The sequence below is a fragment of the Parasteatoda tepidariorum genome, chromosome 6 (assembly GCF_043381705.1).
Source record: "Parasteatoda tepidariorum isolate YZ-2023 chromosome 6, CAS_Ptep_4.0, whole genome shotgun sequence".
In the NCBI taxonomy this organism is placed as follows: Eukaryota; Metazoa; Arthropoda; class Arachnida; order Araneae; family Theridiidae; genus Parasteatoda; species Parasteatoda tepidariorum.
Window position 1 is genome coordinate 44900734 of NC_092209.1, and position 15602 is coordinate 44916335.

A 15602-nucleotide genomic window follows, 5' to 3' on the forward strand; every position below is an offset into this window, starting at 1 on the left:
TCAAATTATAAAAACTAAATTTAACAAGTTGTTAAAAAGAAGTGATGTTAGTATTTTTTACAATTTAATATTAGGTAGAAACAACAACGGGAATTATTAAAATGCTTGATGTTTCTCTAAACTTTTAGTGATATATATTTTACATCTAGCAAATATTTTACTAAAATTTAAAATAAAGAAGCTAATTTAGGCATGTTTTCTTACAGAAAATATTAATTTGAGTTTTTATGTGCCTTAACATTAAAAAAAACTTAAATATCAAAATGTTGTAAGTCTGATTAAACTGTGAGTCATATGTATTTTACTTCTATCATATGTTTTAAGTATATTATGAAAGCTAATTTTGAGATATCTATTTAGTAAATATTAATATTGAGTTTTTGTTTGCCTTAATGAAAGAAAATACAACAGCCGTAATTTTATGCTTCATACATTTCACATCTATAAATTATTTTGTTTAAATTGTAAAAACTAATTTTTTTTTTAATACGAAATTGAAAAGTAGAATTTTTCAAGTCGTAATTAAAGAAAAAAAAGCAACCTTAAGTGCCAAAATGCTGTATTGTCTCTTTTAACTTTCAGTCATTTACATGTTTACCTCTTCAAATTCAATCGGAATATAGCGTGCAACGGATACACGTACCAAAGCACTATTTTCTACGTAATTAAGGGATGTTCCATTCTTCGTTGCAGAAGTCATCATTTATGGCGAAGTTAGAATTCTTGAAGTGGAACCTCGTAATCGCTTGCTACGCGGTTGAATATTCTCTTTATGTTCGAGAAAGTAATACAATTCCATTTTTCTGGCATCCGGTTTCGTCACTCCAGGAAATGTTTGTGATCAGCGGGTTGCCACTTACCTGGATTACTAATCGAAATTTATTCATTTATCGGTGATGTTTCCGTTTCATTTCAGTTTACCTTAATTGAATTGTTCTGCTGTAATTGGGTGTTTACTTTCTCTGTAATTAGTGGAAGTAACGCGCTTTTTACTGTTTTTTCCATTTGTTTCTTCTTATTAAAAAACAATAATACAGTCCGACTTCTATTTAAAGAACTTCCATTTTGCGAATTTCTCTATTTTGCGATTTTTTTTCGTGGAACCAAGAACTTTTCGGAAATTTCTTCGTAAAATTGTGAAATGAATTTTCTATTTAATGAACTTTTCTTTGAGATCCACTTTCCCTATTTCCCAAATTATTTTAAAACAATTTAAACTTGTTAGCGCATTTTATAGGGGAAATGACCTTGAATTGTTTTTCGTAGCGACTTAACTTTTAAATAACCAGTATAATTTCTTTTCCATTTTGTTTGCATTTCAAACAAAAAATTCAGGCAAAATTAAAGGATTTTCTCCGAAGAAATTAAACTTAAGAACGCATGTGGTAATGTATGTTTAAAATTGCTTTTATAATTAATGCAGCTATAATTTTATACATAAATTTAGCTTTTTTTGGTTGAAAGTGCATGTAGCATGTACTAGTACTAAATAATGTTTTGCTCTATTCTTTGCTTTCCATGCAGACTTCTTTTATGGATAAAATGTATAAAATAAATAGTAGGTAGTAGTTTGCAAGATAAAGGTGTACACTTTAACTAAAACTTGTGTTTATGAATTTAAAACCCATTCTGTGTTGTTTAAGTATTTCAAAAGATGGTTTTCTATTTATCGAAGTTTCAATAGAACGAACTTATTACCGAGATTTCGCTACTTCGTTATATAGAGATCCGACTGTATATACATAAAAATAAATATAATAATGGTAATTTGTTACTTAGATTCGTATCTAGAGACATTATACGAATTAATAACTGAATGGGTTTTACTTTGTTTTATAATCTGTAGTAAATATTGTAATTTTTAGGGTACTCTTCAAACTAAAGAGGAATTCAATTTTCTTATGTTAACTTTTTATTAACTTTCTCATGCTAAATTTCTCAACAATTTACAAAAGTAGCTCGCTTTATAACATTTTTTCCATTAGTTTCGTTTTATTTAAAAACATAAAAATAAAACATATTTGCATAAAAATAAATAAAGTATCGGTAATTTGTTATTTACATTTTGATATAGAGACATTATACTAATTAATAGCTGGATAGATTTCAATTTATTTTTTATTCTGCAGTGAATATTGTATTTGTTAGGGTACACTTTAGACTAAAGAAGAATTCAACTTTCTCATGTTAACTTTTTCATGTTAACTTTCTCAGCAATTTACGAAAATAACGCGTTTTTTAGCATTTTTTTCATAAGTTTCTTTTTATTGAAGTACAATAATATTTACATATATAAGTAAAATATCGATAATTTGTTATTTATATCTTTATCTAAAGACATTACACTAATTAATAACTGGATAAGTTTTATTTTATTTTATCATTTGCGGTTAGCTCTTGTTAAGGGTGCTCTTCAAACTAAAGACAAATTCAACTTCCCACGTATCGAAGTTAGGTAACTTATTAATATTTTATAATTTTTATTTCATTTGATTAATTTCCCCTCACACAGAAACTACTTTAACTTTGTAAATAATCGAAGTTCAGACAAAAGTAAAATATTTTTAGAGAGCTAAGATTACAGGGATTCCAAATTTTCAATAAACTAAATTTCAAATATTTTGCCCAAAATCATGCTTTTGCTTTAGTCAGTCAAGTCTTTTACTTAGTTATATTTTACCTTAAATTAATATCAGCGTGACATATTTAAATGTAAAAATATTTAATCGATATTTTCACTCATTCACTCAAGCGGAAGAAAGAATCAGCTGTAAATAGCTACTCGCAGCTGTTTGGAGCGATACTAATTCATATCCATTGTCTTTTTCGCCAATAACTTACACTCTCAAAACAAAGAATAGCAGCAATACTTAGCGTTTTGTTTTCACTGATGCCGACGTCAAGGTCTTTTTTATCAGAAAAAAGAAAGCCTAGTAAGATTATAATCAGATAGACAAGTAGATAGAATATAACATTTACATTGGTTCATTCAGAACCTATGAATGTTTCTTTTCGTTAATTGGGGCAAAAGAATAGCTTAAATATCACTCTCTTTTTCATCTCGCACCTCTTTTTCTTTCCCTTTCTCTTTTCTTTTTAGAATGATATTTTCTTTACATATGAAAATCTGGCTTTGAGCTGAAATAGATAAACAGCGAGATAAAGTTTTATTGTTATTTTGACATACAGTCTCCGCCCAAATTATTAGACGCACTCTAAGATTCTATGTAAAATTTTAATTATCAGGCTATACTATACAGCTTTATTGTTTTTACGTGACTGAAACCGGTTTGCACTTGTTCACCTTCGTCTATCAATTGGTTAGCATTGTAATGCATTTCGTTAAAAATAAATAAAAATAGGAAGCATATGAAAAATCTCCTGAATAAAAACCCATTACATAAAAACTCAATACTATAAAAGTATTGGATATAAACTCGTATAAGATATGTAATTATTGAAAAACTACAGTGTGTCTAATAACTCGGTCTAATTATTATAATATTCTAATATAATACCTGATATAATAAATATTCTATATTTATGTAATGCATAGCTTAATTTATCCAATCGTCGAATTCATATTATATATCGTCTAATTTAACCAATGGATGCACGAACATAAACTAGTGCAAACCGGTTTCAGTCACGTAAAATCAATAAAGCTATATCATATTACCTTATAATTAAGATTTTATATAGAATCTAATAGTGCATCTAATAAATGGGCCAGGGACAGTACTACCTGATATTAGAACTGATTGGATCAATTAGAAATCAGAAGCTTATGTGATATTTATACAAATAACAGTTGCAGTCATTCATAAATTGCACAAAAATCACAGTTCTTGTCATTGTAATTTGCATGTTTTTATAGTTTTGCAAAAGACTGGGTCCATTATTATTTAAAGTATGCTTTCATAGTTGTTGTTGTTCATTTACGTCACACTACAGCTGCACAATGGGCTATTGACGACGGTCTGGGTCCAGGGAAACATCCCTAAGGATGATCAGAACACATGCCATCTCAATTTTGATCCTCTGCGGAGGGGATGGCTCCCCCGCTTCGGTAGCCCGACGACCTGCATGCGAAGTCGAGCACTTTACGGTAGAACAGTTTAACGAGGACCAATATCGCACACCCTCGGTCCCTACGCAGACTGATCCAAATGGTCACCCACCCGCACACTCACCGCAGCCAGTGATGCTTGACTTCGGTGATCTGCTTGGAACCGTGTCTTAACGATCCGTCCACTGCGGGACTGTTTTCATATTAATATGTACTTTAGATATTTTGTGAAATAAAAAATTAAGATCAATCGTGGCTAATATGAAGCAAAAATGTTTATTTTCACTGTTATTTTTTAACTATTGAATCCAGAATGATAAAGTGATTTAGCCTGTGTTTTGCTTTGCTTATCTGCTAATGGATAAAAATTATTAAATGTCTTAAAATACAAACATAACATTCAACTAGTCATATTACTCTCAACGCATTTGGCATACGTGAAACATGTCACAATTTCTCTCTGGATTTATTAAGACTCATGAAAAAAAGTAAAAATTTGCTGATAAGCAAATCCATTATGCATTCATGAATGATAAGTATTCATTAAACCAAAAAAAAAAAATTTTTTTTTTGAACAAGATCGGTTGAATTGTTTCTGAGAAATCACCATTTACAGATAAAGCTTCATTAAAATTTGATTTCACAGAAACTATTCAAACTTAGTGTTTTGCCTTATAATATTACATTCTTTAAAATAATGTAAGATCTTGTATGTATGGACTGCTATTCAAAATTTTTCCGACTATTATTATATAGAATAATAATAAATAATTATTAAAAATTATTTTTTACTTGGAACCATCTTTGGATAAACGAATCGTATAACTATGTGCAAAAATTTTTTCAATTAGTTGAAGAAATTTCAAGATATAGCGAAGTACGCAAAAAGTGAAATTAAAATTAAGGGGGGGGATTTGGACCAATCTCCTGACCTAACTATTGAGATCATATTTCCTAGGTTGCGGTTACGTCCTATCAGAAAGTCAAAAATCCAAACCTGTTGAAAAAATAGTATGTTTACTCAGAGTTAGTACGTTATTGTGTCTGATTTCGTAATTTTAAGAATAGTCTGCACATATTAATTAACATATTTAACAAATTAATTAACGTATTAATTAACGTACCCTCTTGAAACATAAACAATGAGCCTAGCACGTTTAGATCCAATCATTAAATTAAAAGTTATTGAAGGAGATTCGTTTATTTTTTTTTTCGTATTTATTTTTCAACTGTGATTTCTTAGATTGAATACCATTCCATATAATATATTTGTTGGCTTTAGTATATATATATACTTATGTATTTTTTCCTTAGGGTGCCGCGGGATATTATGGAGCCGCCGGTCTCAGTGCCTATTGCCCCTTGGCAACACAAACATTACCTCCTGGTCCCTATTCCCCGCCAGATAGAACAAAACCTCCTATTGGTAATTACATTATTGCATGAACATACATTTTTAATTCTCTCAGGGATGCTTTATAACGTTCATATCAGATGTTCTAAGGCAGAAGCTATTCCGCGCGGTATAGGGAATTATGCTTCACCTCTATTGTTATACTATTAAAATTTAAAGTTAAGAGAACAGCAAGTTAAGATAAACCTACACTGTAAAGAAATTCAGATTAAAATGCGGTACGAAGTACCGTCTCTCAGGATGGCGGTACTTTTTACCGTAAAATCCATTTTTACCGGAACGTAGTTACAAAACAAAATGATGCTCCGTAATTTTTTATGCATAATGATATACCGTTACAGTAATAATGTACCCTGATATGATGTACCGTAATTTTTACAGTAATAATTACCGCAAAATTACTGAATCACTACTTGTTACTCAAATTACAATCACTCACTGTTACTCAAATTACTAATTAATAAACGTTACTGTAAAATTTACGATATAATATTTTACGGTAAATGGATTTCACGGAAAATGTACTTTATGACCGGTACTTTTATTCTGAATTTTTTCAATGCAAAGTAAACCTTGAAGTTTCAAATGCTGTTAAATGTTTGAAGAATATTAAAACGAAAAAAAAATTTGCAATATTTATTACACCACTACGTAATTCGAAAAAACACTGTCATAATTTGATTGTACTTCGATATTTTACAAATAATTTTTTTTTCAGCATTTGAAACTTCATGGTTTACTGTAGGTTTACAAGATTTCCCTTTTCCCTTTTTTCCTAATTTCAAACTACTTATGTGTGGGGGGAAATATTTCACCATGAAGAGTTTTTCTCTCGGTAAAGCATCCCTTTAAATCATCTCGCTTCATCATCAGATTGCCTATAAATAATAGTCAAGATTTCCTAACCTTATAATTTTTAATTAAAGAATGTAGAAGAAAATATTATTATATATTTAAAATGTACAACTCGAAAATGTTTCTTTATAATACTGAGTCGTAAAGTTGAAGCTGATTTCATTTCAATCAAATGATTATATAAATCAAATCATTATTAAGAAACTAATTTTCTTTAATCAAATCATAAAAATTATACTTTTATTTGGTCGAATGAGTAAGTGAAATGTTAATATTACATTATCAAATGTGTAATAAAAAGGATATATTTTCCCCATTGTGCACATCTTACAAAACTTAGCGAGACAGGGCTTAAATGCCTGTTACGTATTCTACCTTTTTACCTCGAAAAATTCCAGATCAGTTTACAAGATAAAAAACCGGCACTCTAGGTGCATTATTCGTAAAATCCATAATACAGTAAAATAAATTTTTACCGTTTAATATTATGCTTAAATTTTTGAAGTAATATTTATTTAATTACAACAAATTAGTCTTTTTACTGTAATTATAACAGTAAAAATTACGGTTTATCAGATTTTTTATTTCGAAACATGTTCCGGTAAATTGAATTTTACGATGAAAAGTACCGTCAACCTAAGACTTTTACCGGAATTTGATTCGGAATTGTTTGCAGTGCACTGTGCACATAATTAAATTTTTTTTTAAATAAAAAATGTTCTAAAATTTATTGCATGAATAGTCACAGTCTTTAGAAAAGGACCTGTATATAAAAACCCAAGTTTAAAAACTTTCCGTGGATTTCTTTTCATTTATTTTATTTTATAACCACCGTTGAACAGCTGACCCAATTTTTTGAGTTTACGACTACTAATATTCCGTAGTAATACTCCGTAGCCTCGTAATTTTGAACCCAATCCAGAAGACAACTGAACTCTTGGATCAAGTATTGGGAGAAATTTGCCTTCTTGAAGGACTTTTTGATGAAACAAACCCACGTTTGCATTGCATGGAAAGGAAGGCCACGAAAACCTCCCACGGTGAGCCTGACGGCAAAGAGACTCTAACCCATGATCCGTCTACCACTGAGGATATTGTACGTCAGCACTGTGAACGATGCAAGCCGGATGCGTAATTCGTATCGATCAGCCATCGTTGGGATTTGAGCCCGGTTCACCTTATTGGAAGGCGAACTCTCCATCCCCATAGCCATCATGTTTCAGTTTTTATATATTTAGAAATTAAACAATAGAACTTTTATTTAGATTTTGATTTATTTGTAATATATTTTCAGCTTATGCTCAAACCCTGCCATGGGGCGCACATTTAACGTATGCTCCTGCTGGCCCTCCAAGTCCAGAAAGGCGCCCTAAAGAAATTCTTATACCACCCGGTAACAACATTTTTATTGCATCTATCATACAGTATCTTTTAAAAATCTCTAAAAAATGTTTTTCCGGATTTATTTTTTAAATCAATATTAAAAATATATTCTTAAGTGACAGTTAAAAATGTTCAATTAATAATTTTATATTTTGACTGTCTGTTTTTTTTTTAAATAAGATAATCTATCTGAACTATAAGATTCATTAAAATATTTAAATTGATTATATCTATTATAAAACATTTAATAGTAATGAGATATATTGTGTGTTTTTTTCTTCTAATATTGGGCAATAATAACATAATTATGAAGTATATAAAGTATTATGTTTAGCAAACTTAATAAGCACTGCTAAGCACAGTAAACAAAAAACTAACTTGAATTTACTTATTTATCTAAAATTTCGAGAATAAAGTCTGATTAGACTTACTTTATAAACTCTTGTTCGAAGAATAAAATAAAGGATATTTTTGTTACTCTTTTGAACTGTTTATTTATTGAGATATTTTAAGAATTTCATGCCCATTTTTAAAATCTATAATGTAATTTTCTTACAAATCAAAAAAATAGTTTTTTTTTCTTTTTTTAAATAATCTAGGGGGCTTACCCCCCTTGCTCCGATCACAAACTCCCGCAACTGTCCCTCTCTCATCTTCGTTTTTTTTTTTTATCGATATGGCAACAGATGCAACAAAAATATTATTTTGTTTCTATGTAAACATTTATTAAAATTTTATGTAGAAGCATTTTATTATTATGTTAATCGTAATGAAAGGAATTATTACTTGGATTTGAAAACTAATCAATTGTACTAGAGAAAAAATTAAGCTTGGGAATACAGAGTGTGTGGCACAATTATAACTAATTTAAAAGTAATTAATTAATAATTTTATTTGTTAATCAGTAACGATAACATACTATATCATTCAAACTGAAAATGTTATTTTTCAGAGTCATTTATATTTTTTTTAAAATTTCGAAATAAATATTGAAAATTACGTTTAGCAACAATCTCTCTTATTTTTTTACATTATTTATTCATTAATTTGTTACTTTTGACGTCAAATTGAACGCGAGCTTATAATATAAAATTATCGAGAAAGATAAATAAAATTTTCATTCAGAATGGATTATCACCATTTAGAGCAAAAAGAAAATCAAAAAAATATATATATTTACGAAAAAAGCACTAAAAATTGCCTTCACTTTAGAACAAATAAGAATTTCAAAAAAAAAAAAATAATTATCACAAGAAGTTTATGAAAAGGCCGTTTCAGTTCAACTTTGTAGTTACATTTCAGCTGGCAGTAGATTGACCCACGTGATATTTTCTACTACAAGTTTAGCAATTAATAATTCTCAAAATAATAATCAAATGTTGATCATTTTTATTTCCTAGCACTCCCTTCTACTTTTCGGTACTTACGTATTAACGCAACCAGGCCAAAATTCGCATAAATCGCCAAATTTGGCGATCCTACTTACGGCAACCCTGCGTGTTATACGTGGTTTTTCGTAAAAAAGCAAAATAATAATAAATAATTTTGTTTTAATAATAATTTGATAATTTTAATAATAATTTCGTTTTAATAATAATAATTTGTTTTAATAATAATAATTTGTTTTAATAATAATAATTTTGTTTTGAATAATTTTAAAACAAAATAACATTAAAAACTGTATTAAAAATTATGTGTAATTAATAAATGTACATTTTCTTTCTATTCATACTTTCTTACTCAAACTTACAAATCGTGCCAACCTGGTTGCGATAATACGTAAGTACCAAATTTTCTCTACACTTTCGTAATTTCAAGTTTAAGAGTCTTATAGATTTTGCCCAATTTCCTATTTTAAATGAAACAAAATTTTGAACACCCGAAAAGCTGTAGGGGTGATTCTTACGATTTTTTATTAAATAGAGGGATGTATGGCTTAAAACTAATTCAAAATTTAATTTTTTGCGTAATTTTTTTCTTGATACTTTTAAGGAACCCTATTTCTTCTCAATGTTATTCTTTTTTTCAATCATTATTCTGAATGCATTACAAGATTACGTAACTCAGCGAGCTAAAATGAGTAATGTTTATTCAAGACATTACTTATCTCAGATACGGTTTAACTTATTTTATTCATTTATTGCATAACGTTAATATACCTACAAAATAATTCATTTGTGTGTTTGTCATAGGCGTCATGCAACCTCCTCCGAAGCCTCAACGGTCTTTTCAACAAGGGGGAACCTTACCTATAGGAAAAGGAATAAGATGCACACCTCCACCTCCTACAGGTCCACCCCCTTCTATACCATCCCCCCGCTCAGGCATGCCCAGGCCAATGGGTAAGTGTTCGTCATCATTGTATTCAGCTTCTTCGAATTTTTATGTTCCCTTTTTTTTTCATTATCATTCTCATCTTTTATTTACGAAAAGAAGAATATTGTCCCCAACCAAACAATAGATCAAAAACGTAAGCCGAAAATTTTATGGCGGTATAAAAAAAGGATAAATGCCGAAAGATTTTCAAAGAATTATTCAATTCGATTTTTTTTCTTCTTGGGCTTGGCTAAAATGCTTTATACAAATGCTAGTGATTATAACCTTTAGAGCCTTTTTTTTAAAAACTTTACTCATAAAAAAGTTTTATTCTTGATTTAATTTAATTATTTGAATACAATAATTTTATTAATACGTGTTAATATTCAAATTACTAGGTAATGAATATTTCCATTTGGATTCTTTTAACACTGTATTTATATATATATACACTGTATTTATATTTTATGAAATGACATTATTTTTATCGTAGATTTCTTCTTTTAAGCACTTATTTCATTAATAAATGTAGATTAATAGTAAATTAATGCATCGTACCACCCTTTCAAAATACACAGTGTGGATAAAAAGCGACAAAAAAAGAATTTATGAAAGTATTTTTATTAGTGTAAATACCTTTAATTCGATACAATTTGAACACTTTTTTGTCTTCGGGATTCCAATTTTCTACATTTGTAATGACTTTTTAAAGTATATATATATATATATTTTTTTGTTNTATATACACTTCTAATTGAATTTCATTAAAAGATTCTTAAGAATTTGTTAAAAGTTATGTAAGTGAAATTTTAAAAAAAATTTGAAAGTCGTAATTTTATTCGAAAAAATTTTTACAGTTAAAATTTGCAGTTACAATACTAAAAACTATACAGTTGAAATTTTTAAAAAAAATTTTCAGTGTCAATTTCGTGCCAATGAACTGCTAAGTGATAATTTTGTTCAAAAAAAAAATATTTTATCGGAAAAATACAATCTAAAGTTTCAACGCAATTGCAAAATAGTTAACGTTTTACCATTTTTGTTATGACTTGAGCTGGAAACTACAGTTAGAAATTTTAAACAGATTCTATAAGCTGGTGGAACTTGTAATTTGGTACTTGATCCTTTTTCAACCTTTTTTAATTTTAATTACCATGTGCATAATTTTACTTCCAGAAACAAGAGTGCCTCCATATCCACGTTACGGTCCTGAAAGAAGACATGAACCTCAAGGTGGATATCGGCCTCCTCCTGAGAGGCCTTTCTCTGCCGGGGCTCAACCCATCTACACAGTATCCCCCGAAAGGCACTACGAGCCTACCTACCGCAAGAGCTTTGATGGAGGCGGATATCTGTCTTCGCCCGAAAGGCGCTACGAGCCTGCCAGGGCTTTTGCCGCGGCGGCGGCTGCTGCTGCCCCGATATCTCCGTACGAGGAACCCTATTACAGCGGCACGGAGAGAATATATGGGACTAGATCAGGATCTGTGACGCCTGTCGTTGACGAAGAAGCAAGGTCTGTAACCTTATACTTAATACAGGTACAACAGAATTTCTAAATAAAATGTATTGTTGATCAATATAATCTGAAGAAAATTAAATCATTGTAATTTTTATATTGTTAATTCATCATAAAATGCATAATGTTATAGGTAAAAACTGGTTTCTATAGTTTATATTAATCAAAATGGTTTAATACGTTTATCATTTCGATTACATTTCACTGAGGAACAAAATTTTTTTTGCAAATATTTTATCTTGCCTAATTCGGCTTCAGGGACTTCAAATCTGCAATCGGTTTATCTCTCCAAGCTGCAGTTAACGACATATATATATATATATATATATATATATATATATATCATAAAGCATATCATTAGTATGAAAACTACATAGGAATCCAAGGTCGGAAGTGCCGTTAGGAGCGCTTCCTTATTATAAACTGCTTCTTCGTGTACTTCTGAATATACATGTATAGGGAAACGCCCCTAGTCAAATGCAGTGGCATTTCTGGGGATAGGTAAGCTCACCGGACAAAAATTTAGTCACCCTTAGAGAAGTCATGAAAAAGATCATTTAATAACGTGTTATACCGCCTTTAGATTTGATGACCGCCTGGATTCAGTTAGAAAGTGAGCCCACAAGGTTTTGCAAGTACGTCGAATCCAGTTTAAGCCCCTCGTTGAGAATTTGATCACGCAGATTCAGCAAATTGTGAGAATTGTGATTTTGGCGTTTTACCCGTTGTTCCAACATGTCGCACAAATTTTCAATGGGGTTCAAGTCAGGTGATTTTGCTGGCCAGCCGAGATATAATTGAGTGTCTGAGTGTTCAAAAACCAGTCACATATACTTGCAGCCCCATGAACTTTGCTGTTGTCATCTTGAAAAATAGGGGTATCGACAACACACTTTACATGAAGAGGGTGACGGAAAGGCAACTCCTAATTGTCCAGAACTTTCAAATAAACACGTTGGATCATGTTAGTGGCTCCCTCAGTTAGGAGCCCAATCCACAATAAGAAAAATACCCCAAGTCATGACAGACCCACCTCCGGCTTGAACCTATGCTTGCACACAGTCAGGATGAAATGCTTCATCTGGTCCGCGTTGCACTTGCAGACGTGCTTCTTTTGATTAAATGCAAAAACGTGTTTCTTCAGGCCATATTACATTCCGCCAGTCAGCAACTGTCCATGTTCGGTGACTTCTAGCCCACTGAAGTCGCGCAGCTTTATGTGCAAGTCTTAGCAATGACCTCTTGCAAGATGTTCGACTCCATATGTTCATTGCATGCAGCTCCATTCGCAATTTTTTCTCACTAAAAGACTGGGATGGATCTTCATTTAGTAACTGAAGTAGTTCCTGTCCAGTTTGGAAGCGATTTTGATTGAAAAGTCGTGTCTCCGGTCACTTTCATGCAGGATCTTTTTCCGACCACAATTCTGACGGCGTCTTTCGTGACCACGTATATTACACCACTGCTTGTAGACACGTTGAACAGTCAGCTTTGAAACGCCAACAAATCCAGCAACTTTATTCACCATATGACCATTGGCACGGCCAAGCACAATTGCCCCTTTTTACCACTCTATCACATCTTTACTCTTACCCATATTTACACACAATTTCCGCTTCAAACAAAAATATCTCACTGATAGCTACTTGTCTTTGATCAGATTGAAGCAGTGTGTATGCAATTGAGCACGTCACATGACCACTGCGTCATCTAACGAAGCCTAAGGATTCATCGGTGTTTCCGCTCTAGGGGGACTAATTTTTTGTCCGGTGGGCTTACTTATTCAATTCTAATCCTGACCTCTATATTTTGGCATGTGCATTTTGACAAAATATAGGGTGAAAATCTCATTTAAAAATTAACTATAGCTTTGAGAGAGAAACCAATTGCAGATTTGAAATCAGCGATACGAAAGTATCTAAGATCTGCTAAAAAAATCTTATTTAATAAAAAACAAAATATTTAAAATAATAATAATTGTTCCCTAATTTTATTTGTTATTATATGATTTGCTTCTTGCAGAAAGAGCTTCAATCCTGCAAACTACTCTTAGAAAAAGCTATAAAAAATAATATCTGTGTGAAAAATCTGAAGAAAAAAAAATGGTCTAATTACTGTTCCATAAGCATAATTTTTTCCTGACATTTTTTATTGATAGGAAGGGCTTAAAAATGGTTTTCATTTTAGCTTTTCCGACAGGAATGACACCTTTTTTGACGAGAATGAAACCATTTCAGCATATAGTAATTCATATCATATCAAGACGATGTTAGATCAGGGGTTCGTACATTTCTTAAATAACATTTTAGAGCATAGAAATTTTATAAAATGTGGAAATTACATTCAATTAAGGCACACAAAAATTTCGTGCCTGAAAAACAATATTTTATTTAATAAATAAAATGGTGCGTACCTGTACCATTTCCTAAATCAATAGACAAGCACTAGTTTTTTGATGAAATTTGTATTATTTTCATTTTATTTACAGAACTTGCAACTTTAATCCATCGTAGAAACATATGATCTATCTAGAATGAAATAATTATACATCTTCATAGAGTCGAATTTGTCAGTAACTATCTGAAGTTAAGAAACTAGCGTAGTTTAAAAATTTCTCAACAAAAAATGTTTACTTCAATTGAATGACTAATAGTTTATTAATGTCTTCAGAACCCTTGACAATAACAGAAAAATATGCGTTACAATATTAATGATAATTATATCATGAATGCGGATACAGAAACTGATGATGGTATGGCATCAAACAGTTGTCTGTCTTTCTAACATGTTTATTTGTGCAAATTGAATATAATATTCAATGACCCTGTTTTACTTTTAATAAAAAAGAAAAGAAACTAATTTGTGAATTTTCCAGCTTTGTCGCAACAAAAAGATTAATATTTTATTTTGTTTTCTTTATTAAGAAAAGCATGTATATTGACAATCAGTCTTTTCTAAACTAACCTTTGTATTTTGAGCAATGAACATATTTTTAATTAGTAACTTTACAATGAACATCTTATAATACTCTTCCTATAGATCATATAAAGTCTAGGTTTTTATCTAAAATGCCTAAGTACATAATAATTCTCATATTTTATATTTTGCTTAAAAATACAGGCATTCTGTAAAATTCTAAGTTATTCTGTAGAATGCCTTTGTTTCACGCATTGCATGTAATATATAATAATAGTCGTTCGTAAAATCTGACTTTATTTATAGAAAACTCTCTACCAAATAATGGTCGTTCAGAGAGTAAGTGGTGTGGGGAAAAAATTTCTTATTTTTTAAAGATTATATGATTTTTCATGTGCGAAAATTAGAATAGCATTCTTTCCAAGCAATGGCATATTTTCTAGTTATTGGTATTTTTTCCTTCAGAATTTTGTTTGATTCTTCTTATTTTTGACTCGATCTTTTGGTCAAAAAGAATTTTGCATAGTTATGGTCTTTCATATGCATTTTTGGAATATCTTTTGCTCTAAAAGAATCAGTAAAAAAATTATGCATTCATCAGGATACGTAAAATTAAATTTATTCTTAAAAAAACGAAACATTAAAGTTGACCTATTTAAAACGAACCATTAAAGTGGACCAGAGCAAAGAAGGGAATAAAATCATCGAAAAAAGTTTAGTTTTATTTAGTATATAGTATTATATAGAGCTCTGATTATTCATAACAAGTTATCTGATTTTTGATGAATTTAGTTTTAATTCTTTTTTTTTTCTCTGATGGTCGGCATCAAAATGTTTTGTTCTATTTTTATTTATTTATTTATTACAAATGCCCAGAAGATTGGCTATGACGCCAGTTCTCTGGCCTTCCAATATCTCTGTAGATTACAATTTAAAAACACAAGTGCAGAACACGAGTCAAGATGAGAAACATCAAAAATTTGATGTTGTCCACATAAAGTACAACATCAAACTATCAACAAAACAACTTATTCTGTTTTTTTTTACGTTTTCTTTTTTTCCTTTATTAAATATAAATTTGTAAATTTTATAAAGGATTAATAATTTTAAAATTTTAGAAAGGTTCTCGG

The 15602-nt window shown here is 30.2% G+C and overlaps 1 protein-coding gene across 15 annotated transcripts in view; it reads left to right on the forward strand.

Moving 5' to 3' along the window:
- Positions 1–15602, forward strand: part of LOC107442885 (coiled-coil domain-containing protein AGAP005037) — a 301042-nt gene that overhangs the window by 232700 nt on the left and 52740 nt on the right. For 8 of the 15 annotated variants that reach the window (XM_071182306.1, XM_071182307.1, XM_071182310.1 and 5 more), the window contains 4 exons: positions 5384–5495; positions 7633–7731; positions 9914–10063; positions 11214–11553. In XM_071182306.1, the coding sequence (XP_071038407.1) occupies positions 5384–5495; positions 7633–7731; positions 9914–10063; positions 11214–11553 (701 nt within the window). Of the gene's footprint in view, positions 1–5383; positions 5496–7632; positions 7732–9913; positions 10064–11213; positions 11554–13743; positions 13837–15602 lie in introns of all 15 variants that reach the window. The other 7 variants (XM_071182301.1, XM_071182305.1, XM_071182308.1 and 4 more) reach the window with 1 other exon arrangement.